This window comes from Bidens hawaiensis, unplaced genomic scaffold (assembly GCF_021521415.1).
Source record: "Bidens hawaiensis isolate Kalapana, Puna unplaced genomic scaffold, B.hawaiensis_p1.1 tig00051303_1, whole genome shotgun sequence".
Lineage (NCBI taxonomy): Eukaryota > Viridiplantae > Streptophyta > Magnoliopsida > Asterales > Asteraceae > Bidens > Bidens hawaiensis.
Window position 1 is genome coordinate 9,383 of NW_027499185.1, and position 21,514 is coordinate 30,896.

Consider the following 21,514-nt stretch of genomic DNA (forward strand, 5'->3'; position numbering starts at 1 on the left):
TCCGAAACAATTTGGCCATTTAACAATGACTAGTCTCATATTCACAATTGACGAATATGTTATCATTAAAATAAAACGTTGAGAAAGATTCAAAGAAAAATGACACACATAACTGATCCAAAATTTCCGACCACACGAACTCAACATTCCATTCTCCGGGGTCTTTAATATGCAACTTTAGTCCCTTAGCTTCTATACAACAACCACAACAACCCCTTTGCTCATCACCAACCTATAACCAAACCCTAACCATACAAGACAAATACAACTAGGTGCTTATAGTTACACATGTTTACAACTAATTAAATTGAATTATTTAAACAAATACCAATGTGTTCCTTGCTTTTCCTAGAAACTGAACTGGAAAATTTTATTTAGCATCAACGCTCAATGATATTTTAAGCTAAATGACAACTGCTAAATGGCTAAGTTGTAGCAAAAACCAAATCCACCAGATCAGAGAATATCATCCATTACCTTAAAATGAAAGTCCTATATTCACTTTACTAAAAACTTCGTAAGCAGACAATATATGCATCTCCAAACGTAGGACACGAATCATGCAAATTATAAAGGAAATAAAAGAACAAAGAGCATTAATCCTGGGATGATAGAGACTATTAGTTAATTACAAGAAACAATATGTTATAAGTTAACAACTGCATACAGATACATAAAACTGAAGCATCTCATTTATCATAATAATTAAGAAAGTCAGTCAGACTTCAACTTATTCACACATCTCTTCCACACCCAACTTTGTCAAATATCAACTTAATTCCCACGGACTAAATAAACCATCTTTAATTTCCTAAAATCTGCCACACCTTTAGGCTAATGATCCTCACCCATCCTTAACTTCATGCCATATCCTTCCCACATATTCTCATGATCAACCACAAGAAACCTATGGCTACCATCATTCGGCTCATCATTTGGTGCTACGAGTCGTTGATCGGCTGGACCATAATTTCCAGCCTGATGTTGAAAGATATGTGGAACCGAATTGTTGTTCGGGTGAGTATACGAATCGGAGCTTCGTGTATTCTCTTTTCGCTTCTTAGTTCTCAATAAGAACTCATTTATGCTATCCCACTTGCTCTTGCATGTTACACCATTCCTATTGTACCCTAAACAACCCATTTTTGATGCAATTTCATCCCATAGAAGTTCTTCCATATGCCCACTACAATGTTCAAATCGCGCTTCCATAGTCGTTCGTAGCTGAATTAACCGTGTGAGCTCGTGCTCACCCCAAGCCGTATGATTGACATTGGTGTCAATCTTCCCACTGTTATGATTATGCAAATTTTGTTCATCAGCAGAAGACTTATGCTGTGATTCCTTCCCATTTAACTTCTGCAAAGCTTCCATCAAAGCAGCATCTCGAGACTCCATCCATGCGCGTTCAGTCGCCCAAAACTTGTGCTCTTTCTCAAACCTAGCAGTTTCTTCTTTCCTCCATTGCTCTTCTCTTAAAACTCTCTCTTGTTCTTTTTGCTCTATAGTCCTCATCATCTTCTCCATCCACTCCTCTTGTTTCTCCATAACTTTCCTCATTTGTGAATCAACAAACTCCTTTATCTTCGTCTTCCAACCTAGTTTCCCCGTTCGCCTCTTGTTACTCGCTTTATCAACGCAATCACTCTTCTCCATGAATGCACTTGGATTGCTGTAGCCCGACGAACACGATGTGTCGAAAGCTGAAGAGTTGTTGGAGAGGCTAGGGCTGTCACAAAGCCTAGAAGGAGCAGGCTTAAAGAGTTGTTGATAGTTATTACTTGAGTGTTGATGAGGTTGAAAACCACAAGCTTCAATTCCAAGATGATGAGGGTCGGAAAATGGGGTTGGGTTAGGATGAGTACTAGTGCTAGTTTCTCCGTAGAGAGCTTCTAGTTGTCGGAAAAACCGGTAATGTTTCCCGTCTTGCCGTCCGGCTTTACCGTCTTTAGTCTTCTTGTAATACTTGTACAAGTTCTCAAACTTCTCTCTACATTTTTTCCCACTTCTTTGGTACCCATGTTCTTCAGACATTATCCTGAGAAGAAATAAATAAAATTAATTGTAATTAATTTGTTGATCAGAACACTCAATGACAAGAAAAAGAGAAAAGACTGAAGTGATAGTGATCTTTGCTTAGGAGTACAAGTTTCATGTTGTTTCTTGGTCCGCGCAAACTGTTAACCTAAATTGGAGTATTAATGAAAGGTGAGTTCTAATTGTACAACAATTTTAAGACTGAGGCTACATCAGTATACTGAAATAAAGCTATGAATTCCAAAAGCAGGAGTCACTGAAACATGACTAGATAGAAAATATTAATATACCAAACATAATATTAAAAGGTTCATGTAATATCAAATCGTTGCGTTTTTTGAATTTAAAATTTTGCTTTCTTAAACTTATAAAATACTAAAATTCTAAAAAAGCCCTCCAAGAAGAATAATAAGATGATAATGGTGACGATGATAAAAAACCAAAAAATAATATTGAAAGCTTCTTGGATGAAAAACTTAGCTTTATGAAACATATAAACTACCAAAATTCTTGTCTTTAAACAACTAAAAAAGACCTCTCCAAGATGATAATGGTGATGATGATAAAGAGCAATAAAGGTTACAGTGTTAGAGAGAGAGAGAGACCTTGAAACTTCATCCCACAAGGGGCCTTTCTGATTAGCTTCTTTGAACTTAGAGTCAAGACTTGATCTAACTTCCAAAAGAGTTAAAGTTTCTTGCCTTGGCCACCTACAATTCCCACCACCACCAATTTCCATATCCAGCCCACCACCACCCGCGCTAAGGCTCGAGCCTGTGCCGGTGGTGGAATCTGATCGAAATAACATCCCACCTCCAAACAAAGCCATGTCATAGTGAAGGTCATGAGGCTGTTGGACCGCGGTGAAGATCGGTCGTCCGTTCATGTAGTGAGTCAGATCCGTTATCCCATACTGCTCATCCATTTCTCTCTAGCTTGAAGAAGATGGAGATAGAGATAAAGAGTGAGAGTGAAAGAGAGAGAGAGAGAGAGTGAGAGTGAAATAGTGGGGAAGGAGCGGCAGATCCGGATCGTGTCTTCACATGAAAAATGCTCTAAATCTATGAAGCGTACTACAACAATACTGGACCCGTCTCAGTGTGAAATGAAATCAAGTATACACTTACTTGTTTTCTTTCCTTAGTAGAGACTAGAGACGAGTAGTAATATTATGAATCTACTCTTATCATGCTCTACTCTATCATGTATATTATTTACTACACTGCTCCGTTATAAGCCTCAACTAAATTAACCGGGTTAAGTTTATATGGTTATTTTTTCAGTTATAAGTTCAATTCGGTTAATAACAAAAACAAAAAAAAAAAAAAACTTAGGTTTAAACTTTTATTTTAAAAATAAATAAAATAAATACATAAATATATGAAGATATAAACATGTGAAATGATTGTATAAAATATCAATTACATGAAATGGATATATAAAAACTACAAATATATAAATGGTAATCGGTTAATTTCGTTTGACCGATGTACAAAATATAACGCATAACTGATTTTTTGGTTAATTTTAGTTAAGCTGCATGTGTTTTCTCTTCAATTCGGTTATTGCTCAATATATATATATATATATATATATATATATATATGAGAATAATATTTTGAGAACTTAATGAGTTGTTCGAACGTTAAGAACTTAATATAAACCACAAATTTAATTAAATCGGTAATGAATATGTGGCTGTGAATAAATCTGATTAAAAAATTAATCATGAGAGAGAATAAAGATTTTTTATAATTACACAAGTGTAAATGTTAGTTACACATGCGTAATAAATCGATTCGGTGTGTAAAAAAATACTGTAACTTTTTTTTACGCTACTTACTCTTACGTATTACATGCGTGTAAAAAAAATAAAAAAAAATTGTTACGTTGAGTTCTTTCGAGTTCTTAAAACTTAAAGTGGTTCTCGATCAAAAGAAATCAATCTTATATATATATATATATATATATATATATATATATATATATATAGGGTAGAGATACTGTACGATAATGGCTTAACGTACGAAAGGTAGGCGAGACACTCAAAGGCAAAAAACAAGGCAAAAATACCAAAACGCTCATCCAACCCTAAACGCTCAGCCAAAAACCTAAAACGCTAAAAAACGGTTTTTGTGAAAAAAAGTGAAAAGTTGATCAATTAACCATCCAAAATTGTTTTTTTCGGTGAACCAATGATTAATTTAATATGTATTGACGATTCCGAGATGCTGAGATGTGATTTCATGGATCGATTTCGTGAAAAAATGAATCCTCGTTCACGTATCTATTGTACGTTAAGGTATTATCGTATTGAATATTTTTCATATATATATATATATATATATATATATATATATATATATATATAAGAGTCTCAAATTATATTTCTTTCTATCCCTATATTTCTCTCTTAGGGATAGAAGATTGACACCAATAGACATTTTAATGAATAAAGGTTAATTAGTTAAATATATTCTTTGTAAACCTTTTTCAACAACCCATAAAGAAACCTTTAAAATTTGTTAGACACACAAGAATAAAGGCTAATTCACCGCAAAGGAACCGACATTATGAATATTCAAAATCATTTTGGGCATAACCAAACTTAATTGATTCTGTTAATGATCTTTTCCCCTCAACTTTCCCTCTTGAACAAATAAAATATTTTTTATGTTGATTTTATTTGTGTTTCTAGTTTAGTGTTAGAGCTGATTGGTCTATCATAAGATAAATTTGATAATATGAAATAAATGTAAAAGTTTTTATTATCCAACTTGTTTGAGGTCGGTGTAATACACTTGTAATTGATAAAAATTTTAAACTTTTAACAATTAAGTAAAATACATTCAACAAAATGAATATATATTTTTAATACAACTACAATTTACATTTAAATTACAGAAATTATATAATTAATATTACACAAATATGTTACAAATAGTAAAACGTTTCTTGTACACTACATTTGTGATTGTATTGGTAGGTATTTATTTGTAACATCCCGTTTTTTCTAGTTTCGGTTAATAAATGAAAATACGAGTTATTATGAGTCGGGCTAGTGTTGGGTAAATGGATATGTGTTATGGACTTGGGTTATGGAAGAAAGAAGGAAAGACCATGGGCTTAAGCCCATGACCAATAAATATATATACCTTTAATCACCCATTTAATTTCATTTCACACATATTCCATACACCATCAAAATACACTCTTAAGCTCTCTCTAGTCTCTTTCTCTCTCTCTCTCTCTAGCCGAACATAAAAGAAGAATCGATCCCGACCTAAGGTAATGATAATATGATGTTAAACCCGTTAGTTATGGTCACGAAACGACGAGCCGACACCGTTAAACCGTTTAAGTCGCGAGATCCGGATGGAATCGGGTATAAATCGAACCTAAGATGAGCTTAGGGATCACCCTAGCTCAGATCTGGATCGAACGAAACGAAAAACGGTGAAATACGAGTTAAAACTCGTTTTTCCGGCGAATCCGCGGTTTTCCGGCGACGGCGCCGGAAAGGTAATACGAGGAAGGGAATGTCAGAGAATGTCTATTCTCTGACCTATCCCTAGTTCGCTAACGGGAACTTAACGAATTAAAAGGTGATTCGTTAGCTGATTCGTCTATGGGAGCATAACGAACTAGCTTCAGTTCGTGTTCAATTCGTTAAGGGAAAAGATAACGAATCACCCTTGATTCGTTATAGTCATTCGTTAAAGGAGATAACGATCTGGAGGGTCCAATTCGTTACATGGACTGATTCGTTACATGAACTGATTCGTTAAAGGACCAGTTCGTTATAAGGTCCAGTTGGTTTAATAACCAGTTCGTTAAAGGGTCAGTTCGCTACAAGGACCAGTTCGCTAAGATAAGCCAATTCGTTAAGAGCAATGTAATGAACTAGAAGTTTAACAAAAGGACAGGATGGTCCCTGAACTTAGAAAAAGAATGATTTAATTACAAAGAAGCCCTTGAACTTTTAACTAGCAAATTAATTAATGATTCAAAATGCGAATGAAAAATGAGATAAGACAGCTCGACCCCAGCCAGGGGCTCTGCCCCTTGGACCCTGCTAGGGGCTGCCGCCCTAGACCCCGCTGCTAGGGGCGCTGCCCCAGACCCCCGTTCGTTGAGGGTTATAATTGGACTAGAAATACGATATGGATAGTGATAGTAATTAATATGCGTAATTGTTATGCATTTAGTCGTGCACAACTAAAGAGGGGAATAACCGTAAACGGTGAACGCAACCGTATTGTGGTAAGTTTCTTGCCCCACTTCCTTATTATGTTTTCGGGGCTGTGTGCATACTCGATGTGATAGTTAATACATTTACCTTAGGTGGTAAGTGTATGCCTTGTATGATTTATGTATGATGATTGCTTGACGGTGTGTGAACGATCTTCGATATTGCATGTGCCGTCAAGTGGTAGTTAAAGGTATAATTGATATGTGTGATGTATGAATGATGTATGTATGAATATATATGATGTATGAATAATGTATGTATGATATGTTGATGGTACGTGAACTCTCTTCGGAGATTGCACATATTGTCAAGGAAAGTATGTAAATGACGGGTATGTTATAGTAGTACGAATGTAGGGAACCGACCCTAATAGTATTGGCGAATGAAGGGAACCGACCCTAATAGTATCAGCGAATGCAGGGAACCGACCCTAATAGTATCGGCGAATGCAGGGAACCGACCCTAATAATATCGGCTAAGTTAATAGGGCGAAATGCTCTTTAAAACATATATGTACGAATGAAAGTATTACGTAAGTATGAAAGAAAGGACGAAAGTACGAATGTATGTAAGCATGTAAGTAAATATGAAGTATGTACCTTCGGGTGCATATGTCAGTATGTGAATGTAATGTATGTCGTTTGATTAACTAGAACTCACTCAGCGTAGCTGACTTTTAGTATGCACGCAGGTGAGTAGAATGAGATAACTTGCTTGAGGGGAAGCACATGGCATGGATTTGAAGGCACTGGCATCTCAATAAAGTGTTATGTTATGATATTTAAAAGACAATTTTTTATGTTTAAATAATTGAAATGCTCGTTAAGACAAGAATTAATGGTCATGTAATGTAATGGTTTGAATGTTTTAATATTCCGCGAATGTTTTTATTAACTCTGATAGTATGAACTGTGTTTATGAGTAAATCCAACATCCAAATGTGAGGCACCGGTAACGGGGCCTTACATTATTGCTTACTAATATTCAAAATCTTTAGTCCATGTTTGTTTGTAACTCTCGATAAAATAACAAACATGTTTGTTTATAACTCTTCAGTGTGACAAGTAAGGTTTTTCAAGTACATACCAATCATAGATAAATGATATCGTATCCATGAAACTAACAAAAAACATATTTACGCACATAAAATATCATACCTTTTAATCAATTAATATGATGTCATTTAAGATAATCTATTCATGTTTATCCAAATGACATGATTATCCAAAAACCATATTACTTAAACTTTGATGATATAATTATCCTTAAAATTTGAGACTGATTGATCAAACAACATATAAAACTGAAGCTTAAAGTATAACAAAATAATTTGTTTCATTTCATATGAATGTAATTGCCATGAAAATGACAAAGACATACTAACCTTAAAGTTAAGTTTAAATAACAGCGAGTTAGCAGAATATCAGAAAATTCAAAATTGAGTAAAATGAAGGTAATGATTCTTATTTATAATAGTTAAAAGTATTAGACTAGGAATGTTTAAATTTTTAATAATAATCTCGTGTTATTAGTTTATATTACAGAAAGTTGTTGGAATATTTAATTAATCGATATACATATATTTTAACAACTTATAGGTAAAAGAAGAAGCAAAGGTTTAGGATTGTAAGGAAGCATGGTAAATGACTTTTAAGCGGATTAAATATTTTTTTTTTAAATTAACGTGAAATTGGAATATCCTTGAAGTGTAATAAGGAGCATGATTAAGTTACAAAAAATAAAAAATAAAAATAAATGTAATAAATATTTCTATTAATTTACATTATAATTAATGTGTGAATCTTAATGAACTTTTATAACGTATTTTAAAAATAGGTGTTAAAACTGTAATTTTATTTTAGGTTAATTTGTGTTTAGCTTTATTATTTTGAATATAAACCATAATAAAAACTTTAAATATGTATTAACCAATATGTAACACTAACATAACCCCAATTTGTTGTATATGTAAAATAATAAAATTAATAAGTTAATATAATATTGAAATTATGTAACTAATTGATGAAAATGATATTCTAGGTTTCAATATCCTAAATGATTATTGAAAAGTGAAATAGTAGAATGGGATTGAAACATATTTTTTGGTTTAAAATTTTAAATGCTTTTAATTAACTAATTTGTCTTATAATGCATATTAAATTAAATATTTTTAAATGTATAAAAAAATATAAATCAAGTTATAAAATATATGTTTATGAAGCATTTTGGTCTAAGTTATGGAAGAAAGTATTGAGGTTCAGAGTAAGTGTGGAGGATGAGAGAGAGGTTTCACGCTCTCCAGTGATTATGAAGTGTGATAGAGACAATGGTGGTGGTAAACGAAAGTTTGAGAAGGTTCGAGGAGTTAGAAAGAAGAAAACCAGGATTAATGAGTGGTCAGATCATGATTTGATATCTTGGACGGAACTAGAGTTTTACCGAGGTGGAGGAAGCTCCACTCAGACAACCAAGTGATTCACATAGCATGAGTTCTTGAGTGAAAACTCAAGTGTAGAGTTTATATTTTATCCCATTTTTCTTTCTATTTTTGTTTTATTTTTCTTTGAGTCGATAACAAATAGTTTTTCGTAGTTTTTTTTGATTCGTTGAGTCATTTCAAGGAATCACTACCATCATGGAGAAAGGAATCTACGAGAATTCGGAGTTCCAAGTAAGTTTTGCATGTAAAAATGACATAAAATGGTTAAAGGAAGGCTTGGTAATTTTTTGAAATTTTTTTAAAGGCATTTAGGCTTCCAAATCTCGAAACTTTCTGAAAAATATGCCTCGTCGTGCTGCGCGACGAAGCCAAGAAACTTAGCCGGGAAGCGCGACGTCAGAACACCGCACACAGCCACACGTGGCCAGGTGATTAATCCTGGTCGCACGGCGCAACCATTTTAAAAACCCAGATTTCAATTTTTTTCCCTTGTGTTATTCCTTGTGTTATCATCATTTAGGTGTGATTTCTTGTACTTAGTTTGGTATTTTGTGTCATGTTTTAAGCATTAGTTGTTAGATTTTTGTTTTAATGCAATGTTGGGTCACTTACATAGTTTTTTGTAGTTCTTTGTTTTTGTGTCTTTAAGTTTTGTAGGTTTGAAGAAAGATCGAGTGAGCTAGAGAGACGATCCCCAGGTTGAGTTTAATGAAAAACATAAGTGTGGGGATGGTGCACCGAGCCATATACTTTATGTTTATTATTAGCTGCTAATTATTCATATTTTTATTTTTTATATTTGTCAGTTGGTGAAATACTTTAATTGCATAATGTCTATCAAATTAAATTATTTGATAAGATATATTTCTAGAAATTGTTTGGTCTATTTTTTCCACTTATTGTCACACTTTAACCTACGTCGGAAATGCCAGGGCGTAACTGATTGCTCACAGCTTTTCAAAGGTTACTATCAAGAAATAATATAGGTTTCGGTATCTATTAAATAAATTTCCAAATAACAAACATTTATACAAAAACCAAATACACAAGTACATATAATAATCAATAACAATATATCTCATTAAGTTTTCTTCTAGCATAAATACTTAAGTGATCTTGTACTTCACATCAAACAAATACCTGCATATGCGTTAAAAATAGAATGGTTTTGTCAACACAAGGTTGAGTGAGCAACACACCAGTTCAAAGTATAAATAAAAATATGTATTTGCAACAAGTCATATGAGAATAAAAAAATAACCAAATGAGCAAGTATAACTGAGATGTCGAAAAGCAAAAAGCTATAACGACTGGCGTATGATCATACTAGACTGAGTTTATGTTGGACCTCTCCAAATGCGGAAGCATACAAAGCAAATAAGAACATAAACAAGTAAGGTATAAGTTGTTAACACATAAGACAAAGTTGCAGTTTTGTGTATAAGTACATATGAGAAATACAATTTACGCATATGTCCCCAAAACGTGATAAACCGAGTAATATAGGGGAATGTGGTACTCACCTCGATAGACGAACAAAAGTGATTAAGATAATAAGAGTGCGGGAAAGTCACACGCGAACGATAAAGCCTAATGAGGAACAAAGAGAAAATAGATACGCTAAGTAAAGGGTAAGATCGATTACAGCAACTCGATAATCATTAATAAGTAAATATTATAATACTATAATAGTATACATAAAGATTTATTACATAAAATAATTAGTTAAATTTAATAAAACATAACTTGGAAAAATATCACTTTTAATTGTATAAATATAAGTATCTATAGTTTACTTAATTTTTATATATAAAATATTAGAGTTTAAGTTAACATATATATATATATATATATATATATATATATATATATATATGTATATATACATATATGCTTATATACATATATACACAAACGAGAACGTAAATTAAACGAGTATTGTAAAGTCGGTTTATATTAAAATAGTCTTTATTACTTATTACTATTGTTAATAATAGTTTAAAAATAATTAAAACAAAGAAAAATAAAAAAACAAGGTGCAGGGGAATCGAACCCGCGACCCTTGCCCCCAAACCTTAACGAGTTACCTAGCTGACCACAAGGTAATAAGCAACAAAGGACCAGTCTGTTTATAAATAAACATACACAGGTTCTGAACCCAATTGATCAAGAACCCTAGGAAATCAAATTGATAAAACCGTTTACAATTAATCAAAACTAGTTTAGGGCTTTTGATCCTTGCATAAACGCGATCCAAATGAATTATCTAATTACCTTTAACGAAGATCGGATGGGGGAGAACGGGATCAAACAAGGCCGGCTATAAGAGGGTTAAACACGAAGATCAAAAGGTTGAAATTGTATAATTAAGCATGGGGGTTTAGGTCACGTCAGTTTGAGTGAGCTGTGGACGAGTTCAATTGGTATATAACAATCGTTTATATAGACAATCGAAATTAGGGTTTGATTAACTTATTTTTGGGAGATTTGAACAAGGATGTCGTAAATTATCAATTATCCATGTCATGGAGCCGAATATACAACGAATATGCTTATTTCCAAATCGAATGCGAAGTTTAAACGCGTTTTGATCGTTAATTGAGGGATACGGGTCGCGCTAAGGGTGATTGGGTCGGGTTCGGGGTTGGTCCAACCAGGTTAGTTGGTTAGGGTTGGGTTTTGAATTTAAAATAATATAAATATTATTATTATTATTATTTAAATAGAATTTGCAAACAGACCCATATACTTTGAGTGTGGAATCAAAAGTAGGTAAATGTTTTAGTTTAGGGTGAAAATTATCAAATCTTGTAAGTTAAATTATTAAATAATGAGGGAAAAATTAAAAAAAATTACCCAAATCATTAAAATGGGTCGGGTTATTTAGTAAAATATAAATTTGGTAAGCCCGAGCTGTTACACTTATGTTCGTGTGTGAGAGAGGAGGTACTGTTTGCTGAGCACGTTCGTATTTGGAGGGAATTCATGGAAGAAAACTTTGAATTTTATTACGAATTATGTCTTTTCCATTATCTAGATTATTAACTTTTTATTTTGTTTTTGTTTGTGATTTTTAGGTTTTTAGTTTTTTTTATAATCCAACTTTATTATTATTTTAAATCGTCCTTTTCCTTGTACTATGGACAATGCAAAATTTAAGTGGGGGGATATATCTTTGAGTCGTTGTTTAAATTTGAATTTTATTGCTTAAAAAAATTGAAAAAGTTTTGAAAAATGTCCTTTGAAAATAGGTTTTTAAATAAATAAATGGAAGATGATGATAATTATCGGAAATTGGATTTTCAAACTACTAATAATATGTGATAATATAAAAGAAAACATACTTAACTTGAGATGTGTCGTTAGCTTCAGCCTTAAGAATGAAAGGACAATTTGATAAATGGGTAACGAATATATATGATTTTTAGTGGGTGATGCATTTTGTTTATGGAAAATAAGTAATGAAAGTCGGGCCATACTCAAGCCACAATTTTTGGTCTGAATATTATAAATATCATGAATTTTAAAATTTGAATACGTTATCTTATGATGCTTGGGTAGGTTTAACGTTGGAGTATGCCAAGTAGCCAATGATATAATATAAATCTTGCACTTCTAGTTTTAGTGTTTTACACTTCATTGGCATATGGTTTTATAACCTAAAAATTTGTATTGATGGGATGCCTCGGGTGCGGAGACTATGGGTCTGTATAAGTGATGATGAATTTGATCATTTATTGGGTAAAAGGAGAGAGGCTGAGTGGAAAATGATGGAAGAAAATAAAAAGATATTAAATTTGCATTTGTTTTATTTAACACAATGTAACTACTCTGATGAAAAATTAAACAAGATGCCATATGAAGAGACTGAAAGTCTGAGAAAAGCATTAAAGGCCAAGGAAGAAGAAAAAGAAAAGACGAAAGTTGAATTGAAAGCCAAAGCTGAATTGGAAAGAAAATCAAGTGTTTTAAGAAGATTTAGGGGAAAAGCTGGTTTCCTTGCTTAAAAAGGGGTTGGATTTGATATAGTTGAATCAACGTAAAAGAAAGAAGTTGAAGCAAAGTTCAAATCCTTATCAAAGAAAGTCTATAAATAAGAGAAAGTTATTGCCAGACACAAGAGAGAAAGAGAACAGAAGGAGAATGCGGAGACGGAGAAAGAAGATAAAGAAAGAAAAAGATTGGGAGATAAGGCAATGGAAATAATTTAAAAAGAAAAGAAAATTGTTCTCATTGAACATCGTGAACAATTGCTTGACAGACTAATGACTGCAAGAGGTTCTTATGAAGATTTAAGTAGATTATCTGGCACTCAAAGAAAAGAACTCTATGAATTAGAGTTGGCAAAATAAAAAGAGGAGATGAGAACTCAAAAGATAAAGGACGAAACAAAAGCAGCTTCCTCTATTCCACATACTGAAACAAGACCGATTGTCACTGAGAAGAGCAAGAATGTAAAGTCTTGGGAAGATGAAGAGAAAATTGATATATTAAGGAAAATTATGTTGAAGAAGGGAATGCCAATTGGAGTATTTGATAATCTGGGAAAGTCGCAACCGAATGAGTTATCTGAAAAGGAGCTAGAGTTATTTAATTAAGTAAGCCAGGAAATTGAGAAGGCTAAATCCATGACCAAACAATCCGTTCCTCCTAAATCTATTCCCAAAAGGCCTATGTTTCAAGAACCTTAGTCACCCTCAAAGGAGCAGATGGACACGGAAACAATTGACATGATAAAAACTTTGTCCAAAGAAGGCGTTGAATATCTATCTATGATGATGATGAGCAAGGCAAATATTATCAAGATTTTTGAATCGAAGGGATATGTTAGAAGACCTCAACCAAAAAGACATTTTTCATCAAGAGCTTCAACATCAAGGGTTCCCATTCCAACCACTAGGTTCAGTTTGCAAAGAGAACATCATCCACCATCAACTGTGGACTTACCAAAGAATCTCCACTTTGATTCCAGGACCATGACTTTGAATGTTATTATGTAGAGTGGTGTATTGAAGACAATAATATTTAGAGATGACTTCCAGAATTTCAACAAATAACAATTAACAGAATTGGCAGATCTACGTCTCTTTGATTATCAACATAGAGATATATTTTCTGGTGCACAGAGGAATGACTTGTCCAAATATTTAAAGGAACAAGCAGGGACAGGCTTTCCTTTGTTAAATAAGAAGAGGAAGATGGAGTATACTGAAGCGGAATAGAGTAAAAGGCAGAAGAGGCTCAGTGAAATCAGAATGGCAGGGATCTCATTTGACATGACCAAAAAGTTTGATAATCCCTATGCCAACATGAAGGAGTGCACTAGTATGAAAAGAAAATGAGCAGACCAAATTCAGAATTGCAAAGGAATAGAAGAATTTCAAGAATTAGTTATGAAAAGAAAACTGATAGCTACATCTTGAGAAATTCTGATGGTCTTGCTCGAGGCATTATAGAAGATGATTATGAACTGGAATTTTTCCATTAGATGACTTACATGACATTATGAAATGTGATCTCCCAGAGGATCATCCATTCCATGTGGAGATATCCATATTCCAACAAAAGGCAACGGCAGTTAGATGGGAGAGAAGAATTAAAGAAAGAAGAAGTTCAAGAAGCTGAAGGTAATCAATGTATGAGTTACCTATAACTTTTGATTATGTATTTTGATGTAATTTTATTTTGATATGTAATGCCCATGAGGCAGAATTCAGTTATGTAATCCTTTTCTTTTAAGTAATTTAATTTATCGCTTTTAAGGATTTGATGTGTATTTTTGAAACAAGTGTATGTAATTTAGAGGTGTTTTGATGTATCTGACTTTGTTCCAATATAGGGGAGGTTGTTGGGCCTAAAATATGATCAAGGATGATTAAAATCTTTTCAACCTCCTCAGAAATATGCTAAGTATGGAATTCGGGCAAACCAGGCACTTCGAGCAAGCTTTATCCTTATTCAAGAAAGGTATCTTATTTCGAGTAAGGTTATCTTCTGGAATTCTTTTAAGTGTTAGGTTCGAGCAAACTACACTTCATCAAGCAAGGCTTCTCTTCAGTCAAGCAAGGTATGCTTTAGAGCACACTCTTGACTTATCCAAGCTTAAAACAAGTAATTTGGTAGGTCGAGAAAGGATTCAATAATATGATCTCAAGCACACATGTATGAAGTTAATGAAATTATTATAAGGACTTCTACGAGAAAAGTTCAACCACGAGCAAGCTACCATATCCCGAGCATAATAAGTTTTCTATAATAAGTCCTAGACAAATAGTTGAAGAGATTAAGAAGAACAAGTTTGCTTGTAGGATATCTTCGAGCAAAGTTTGATTATATCATGAAGATTGAAGTCTTCTTGAAGAATATTTTCTAAGGAAAATATTCTAAGTAAAAGTTTACTTGAAGGAATGTTCCAGCACACTCAAGGATTACAAGGTCTGCACGACAAAGACAAAAGCTTACTCGAAGACCTATTTGACACTTTTAATAATTTATAATATGTTTGAATATGTTTTACAATCGTTAGGGTTTCTAGAAGCTGTTAGGTTTAACTATATAAGGGAATGCTAGGTCACATTTAGGACAACACCTGATTACACATTTTTCTAAGCATATAGAATATTCTGTACGGAAAAGAAGCCTCACCTGATATTCTACCTGAAACCCCCTAGAGATATTTCCTTTGTATTTTCACTGGATATTATGAATGGAAATCTTTTGAGTTTATAACGTGTTTGTCAGCTTTGTGTTATAAAGAAACACCTTGATTATTATTGTTTCGTCAGTTTTAACCAAGGGGTTTTCACTTAGTTATTTCGTAATCCTTCTTGTCAAATATATTTGTGGGTTACGAGTTTGTGTTAATAAATCGATCCTAACAAACCTCAGCCTATCAAAGTGGTAATTGACATTTATCTTTGTATAAGGCCTCGTTCAATGCGACGTTTAAACTTGAGATAGCTCTTATTATAGGAAAACTTAGCCAATGGTAGGTGAGTATCCCAAAGATTTATGAAAAGATTTCCAAAACCTTTATATAGAAAAGCCATATTAGAGCTCAAATGCACCTATAATTTTACAACTATGTTCTAGAACCGTAATTTTCAATTTACCTTACAAGATTACTCTAGTATTCTTTCTATCATGAGTTAGTCAATTTCTCCATATTGTCTTTTTCCTAATGGGTAGAGAATGATTGATTTGATTTATAATGGCAAAAAATGAATGAGTCGATCTATATTATCCACTAGTGTCGTACTTACTAGGTGTTATTTGTGATTTTGTTATGAAATTTATGATGATATACTACTATTTCTATTGAGGAATTTTAGGTTGTTGAAGTCTAGTTGGTTCTTGATGTTTGACTTAACCTTGAAGTATGTCAACCTACTTGCTGACAAGGATTGTAATAGCTCCCTTCATATTGGACTACTTAAAGAATTATTAGAGATCTTTGTATTTTTTTTGTAGAACCGGAACAGAGTAAATATCTAGATTTATGCGTTTGTGTAATATTAATCTACACAAGTTCCCATATCGAGGTACCTAAACTTGGTTCATTAGGTGTCCTTAGTTTTAGGTATAAATTCACATTCTAGTACTCTTAGACTTTCAGCCTTTAGGTTTTTCTCTTTTCATAGATATGCGTCGAGCACCGTGAAATCAAGTTGTAAGGCTTCTTTGAATTGTTAATTCCAATGCACATATGTATAACATTTTTTTCTTAATTATAAGCTACAATATTTACTCTACCTGCATGGTAACGAATATCAGAGTCATAGTAATTGATTAGTTCTTCTCAATGGGTTGCCCCATGTTTAGTTCTTTTTGAGCGATAATAAGCTGAACGTTCTTATGAAAAGTGTAGACCTTACACTTCATACCATAAAGGTAATTCATTTAGATTTCAGAGCAAAAATAACAACTCCTAGTGCCAATAATGAGTTGTGTAATTCTTCAAGTGAACTTTGAGTCATTGTGATACGTAGGCTATCACCCTTTTGTCTTTTTTGCATAAGCACGCACCCAAGACCTAAGCATGGAATGTCACAATAAACTACAATATATATGTTCCTTCTAGGAGAGTCAATGTAGGTGCACTATACAACTTTTGTTTTAGTACTTGAAAAGCTTCCTCTTGTTTATCGGTCCAATCGCATTTCCTTTTTTTCTTGGTTGGTAGCGTTAAGGGTTGAGCTACCTGAGAGAAGTTCTCGATGAATCCCTGGTAATACCCAGTTATATCTAAAAATTGTCGCACTTCGGATAGAGACCTTGGTGTCTCTAAATTAGTCCTTAGTAGTGGGTACCGATTCTTGATGGTCAGTTTATAAGATTCTCGGTAATCGATACACATTCAGAAAGAACCATTTTTCTTCTTCACAAACAGAACAGGTGCTCCCCATGGCGAGAAACTTGGTCTGATTAAACCTTTTTCTAGTAGTTCTTAAAGTTTATTAGGTAGTTCTGGCATTTTTGACGTCGCTAATCTATACGTAGATCGGGCTACCGGTGCATTATCATGTACAAGATCAATTTAAGTGTTTAACGGTATTTCTCCTTTGTCGTTACTCTGTTCAGTTATTCACTCAACACTTCATTAACATTATCAAGCCTATTATACATATACATATATCATATAACTAGATCCTGTGATTGATCAATATGAACGGATCAATCGATTGAAGCTCTTAGTTGTTTACAAGTGGTATCAGAGCTCGCCAGGATTAGATTGTGTATTAATTAAGGTATTTCATCATGAATTAAGTGATTAATTCACTGATTGAGTATTAGTTTTAAGATCCGAGTTTGTTTTTATCAGTCTTCATTGAATTAGCATACTTAGATGTTAATTGGATGTTGAATTAACTGGAATTTGATATGGTTTTGGTAGTGTGATATTGTGGTTTGTGGAATTGGATTATTAAGGTGATTAAGGATGGAATTGGATTGAATTGTTGTGTTACGTTAACAACAGATATCGTTTATGTTGTTTATGGTTTTCGGACTGTGTTTGGATAGATTATAATGGTTTGGTTTGTTCGGGGTTTGTCCGCGGGACTGAGATGAATCGTTTAAGCTATTGATTGAAGAATTTGGTTAAGTTTTGATTGATTAATCCATAAGTTTGTGAACGTTTGGATTGAGGTTTGGATCTGGAAATTTTAATTTGGAAATCATCTGTTGAAGATTTGAAGATTCATACACTCATTCGTTATGATGAATCCGTTCATTCGTTATATGTGGGATACTCATTCACTATTTGAGTGTAACTGATTCGTGCCACGTGTCAAGTTTGTTCCAAATGAATAACAACCTAATTCGTTACTGTAGCTGATTCGTCATTAGCTATTGGTGATTGAAACCCATTCGTCACATAAACTAATTCGTTAACATAGCCATCCGTTAATTATTATCTGTCATTCGTTACAGATATCTATTCGGACTCACCATTCTCTAAGCTATTCGGGATTTGATTCGTTATCTTATTTGTTATCTTTGACCCTTCATTCATAGTAACTGTTTGTTATCCTCATTCGTTAAGACTAAACACTATTCGTGACCTTCATTCGTTACCTTTATTCGTTATCATATTCACATATCAATTCGCTATTTTTTGTTATTCGTTACTTTATCATACTTTTCCTTTTATTATTGTCAGTTTAACCCTTTGAATTTGGACATTGTTAACTTTAAACTTTTATTTGTTTGAGATGGATGGTTATTACGCACTGGCTTCTCAGAAAGCATTGATGTAGCAGATGTTACATCTCGATGCTGAGATCGGGTCTCATTCAAAATGTCCTCGCTTAATGAAATTTAGCGATTTTGCTAAATGGGAACCATGGTTCAGAGCATATCTAGGGTCTATACACCCTGATTTTTCAAGATGCCTTGATGATATTTACACTGTACCTATGGTTGGTAATGCAACAAATGGTTTTACTCCAAAGGATTTTGCTCAGTACCCTCAAGAAGAAAATAAAGATTTAGAGATTGAAACAAAAGCATATTCCACATTAACAACGGCATTACCTGACAATATTTCCATCAAGTATGAATTATTAAAATTTGCGCATCTTTGTTTCAGCAGATTAAAATGAGAAGTATGGGTAATACTGAAGAAAGTAAAAAGGTGATGTTAAAGTTTCAGTTTCGAAATATTAACTTGTTGAAAGAAGACACTGTGGAAGAAATTCTTACAAGATTTAATCATCTTATAGCTGAGATGAATAAGTTAAAGATGGAACCAAGTGAAGTTGATAAGATTGATACTGTAAAGAATGCTCTTACGAGTTCTTACTCAACGTTTCTCATGGTACTTAAAGAAAATAGTTTCTTTAAGAATGAAGATCTCACTGCAATGGAATTTATGCAGAAGATTGAAGATAGAAGTATGACTTGAAATGTCAAAAGTCATCAAAAGAGATCCAAGACCCGACATTATATGGAGGGTGTTTGCCTTTGAGTAGAACTGCTGCTCCAATTAACGTATTTCTTACTCAAACCTCATAGAAGGATCATCTTCCTATAATGATCTAAATGTGTGTTTCATGGCATCCGGTCATACTGATAATTCTTGTGGATCAACTTCAAATGTTTTCACTGCTCCACCAAATGTAAACATGAAGAAAGCTGAATAGAATTTTGGCTTTCTTTGTGCATTATGACTTCTTATGAGAACTTGGTGGGTAGCACAATTGCTACAAGTGATTTGACTGATGAAGATTATGATCAAATTGATCCTGATGATTTAAAGTTAATGGATCTCAAGTGGAACATGGATATGGTAGTACAAAAAGTGAAGAAGTTTATGCAACGAACTGGAAAAGATTTACCATCGTTGAACAAAAGGTTTGGTTTTGACAAATTGAAAGTCAAATGTTACAATTGCCAAGAGTTTGGTCATTTTGCTATGGAATGTGATAATCCAAAGACAGAATACAATGGTCCTCGTTCTCAAGCCAAGATTTCAGGGAAGACTTTTACTAAGGTGAAAGATAAACCTTCTGGGGGAGATTCTTCAAAGTTTGCGGGATCACAAGCTTTACTCATAGTTGAAGTGATAGATTGGAATCAACGATTGCTAGGGAATGGAGGTCAAGCTAATTTGGCAATATTTGAGCACACTGAAAATTTTCAAGATGCAAGTGCAGTGGGATTGACATATGAAAGTGAAGTTGACACTGAAATAGATTCTGATGTTTCTTGCAAAATGAACTCAACTACCTTTGCTTGCATGTCAAAAATTGACGAGGTTAGTTCTTCATCTGTTTCTGTTAAATTATCAAAAAATGTGTCTTGTTCTAATTGTGACACATTCAAGTCAAAAATTGATTTAATTAATGTTCAAAATGATTCACTGCTTAATGAACTTGCTTCAATCAATGATACATATAGATAATCATTAGAACCACAAAAGAAATCTAAGGATAAGATTGAGGGATTGTTTGTAAGTAATCATGATCTGAAAGCAGAACTTTTCGTGAAAATGACCATTAATGGAAAAACAATTTCAGTAAATTCTCAAACAAAGATCTTAAATAACCGAGCTTGAAAATGAGGTTATAGAGTTGAAAAGCAAGTTAGGCAACTTTAGAAATTCATCATTTCTATTAAATGAAATTATTGAAATATCTGGTAACAAAAGGGTTCTAAAAATGGTTTAGGTTTTGTTGAGATTCCTCCACCATTTCACAATGACTATTCCCAAAATCCTTTTGCGGGAAAGGAAGAGGTTGTCATTGAACCAATCGTTAATGTGGAGAAATCAAAACAAAATGACAAAGAAAATTCTTCAACTCACGAACCAGATATTCAGAGTTACAAAGTCTTTGTTGAGAAAGTCTTAATTGAGGATGTAGTTGAACCAGAAATTGTACATCAAGAGTCCAATATTCCACGTTCAAATCACATTTTGTGTGAACTTCATGAAATTGAAAAAGTTGTGTACGGTTCATATACATCTAATATAAAAGAGTCTACGACATCTAAGGTTAAGGCTAAGAAATCAGAAAAACCAAAATTTCTGATGCTGATTTGATGCGCTTCATCAACCGAGTTCCTTCTAATGAATACACTAGTCGTGTGTTTAAGTTAAAAGGTCTTATCAAGGTGTTCATTGAGAAAGACATTCCACTTAATTTGATTAAACCATAATTGAGCGAGAGTGTCTTTAACAATGAAACTTCAAAAATACAAGATCTTGAGAATGCATTTGCTAAATCTAAGGTATCAAACACAACAGATCTATTGATTAAAGCAAAACGATTGTTAAAATCTGTAAAAAAAATTCAATTTGTTAATTCAATTGGAACTGACACATTACAGAGTTTTTCTAATTGTTCAAACCTTGATTTTTATATGAAAACGAAATCTGTTATGTTTGATGACTTGAACAAAGTGCATGTTTCTGGAGTTTCTCATCAACCTTCTGTTACACCAGTTTCTGTCAAACCACAACGTATGCTCGTTGATATGAGAACATGCTTTTTATGTGTTGAACGTGGTCACGTTGTAAGAAACCGTGTAGTGAAGAAATCACAGAATATTCATCCGTTTATCAAGGAACAAGCCAAACCCGTTCCTTTGATTAAAGAAATTCTGAAAAGACCCATGTCTTGTGATGATGAGACTCACGTCATGTTTTCAAATGTGAATCCACGTAAAGTGATTCATATTGATGAAAACATAGTTAATTTAAAACACAAATTTGTTCCCACTGAACCAATTTGTAAAAATGTGAACACAAATGTAGTTCAAGTTGTATACTTGAGGCGAAAGTC

General features: G+C 33.3%; 1 protein-coding gene across 1 annotated transcript; it reads right to left on the reverse strand.

Moving 5' to 3' along the window:
- Nucleotides 1-760: 760 nt before the first annotated feature.
- Nucleotides 761-2,998, reverse strand: LOC143598947 (trihelix transcription factor PTL-like). The gene is made up of 2 exons (XM_077077030.1): nucleotides 2,643-2,998; nucleotides 761-2,038 (listed from the first exon to the last, which is right to left on the reverse strand). Exons 1-2 carry the CDS (start codon nucleotides 2,960-2,962, stop codon nucleotides 835-837), a joined length of 1,524 nt encoding a protein of 507 aa, XP_076933145.1. The 5' UTR covers nucleotides 2,963-2,998; the 3' UTR covers nucleotides 761-834.
- Between the last annotated feature and the right edge of the window lie 18,516 nt (nucleotides 2,999-21,514).

Bases quoted from the DNA above. Each gene is read 5' to 3' on its own strand.
- LOC143598947 (XM_077077030.1), bottom strand. From the start codon at position 2,962: ATGGATGAGCAGTATGGGATAACGGATCTGACTCACTACATGAACGGA. The intron at 2,039-2,642 runs GTCTCTCTCTCT...ATTTCTTCTCAG, and splicing joins TTGTGGGATGAAGTTTCAAG to GATAATGTCTGAAGAACATG.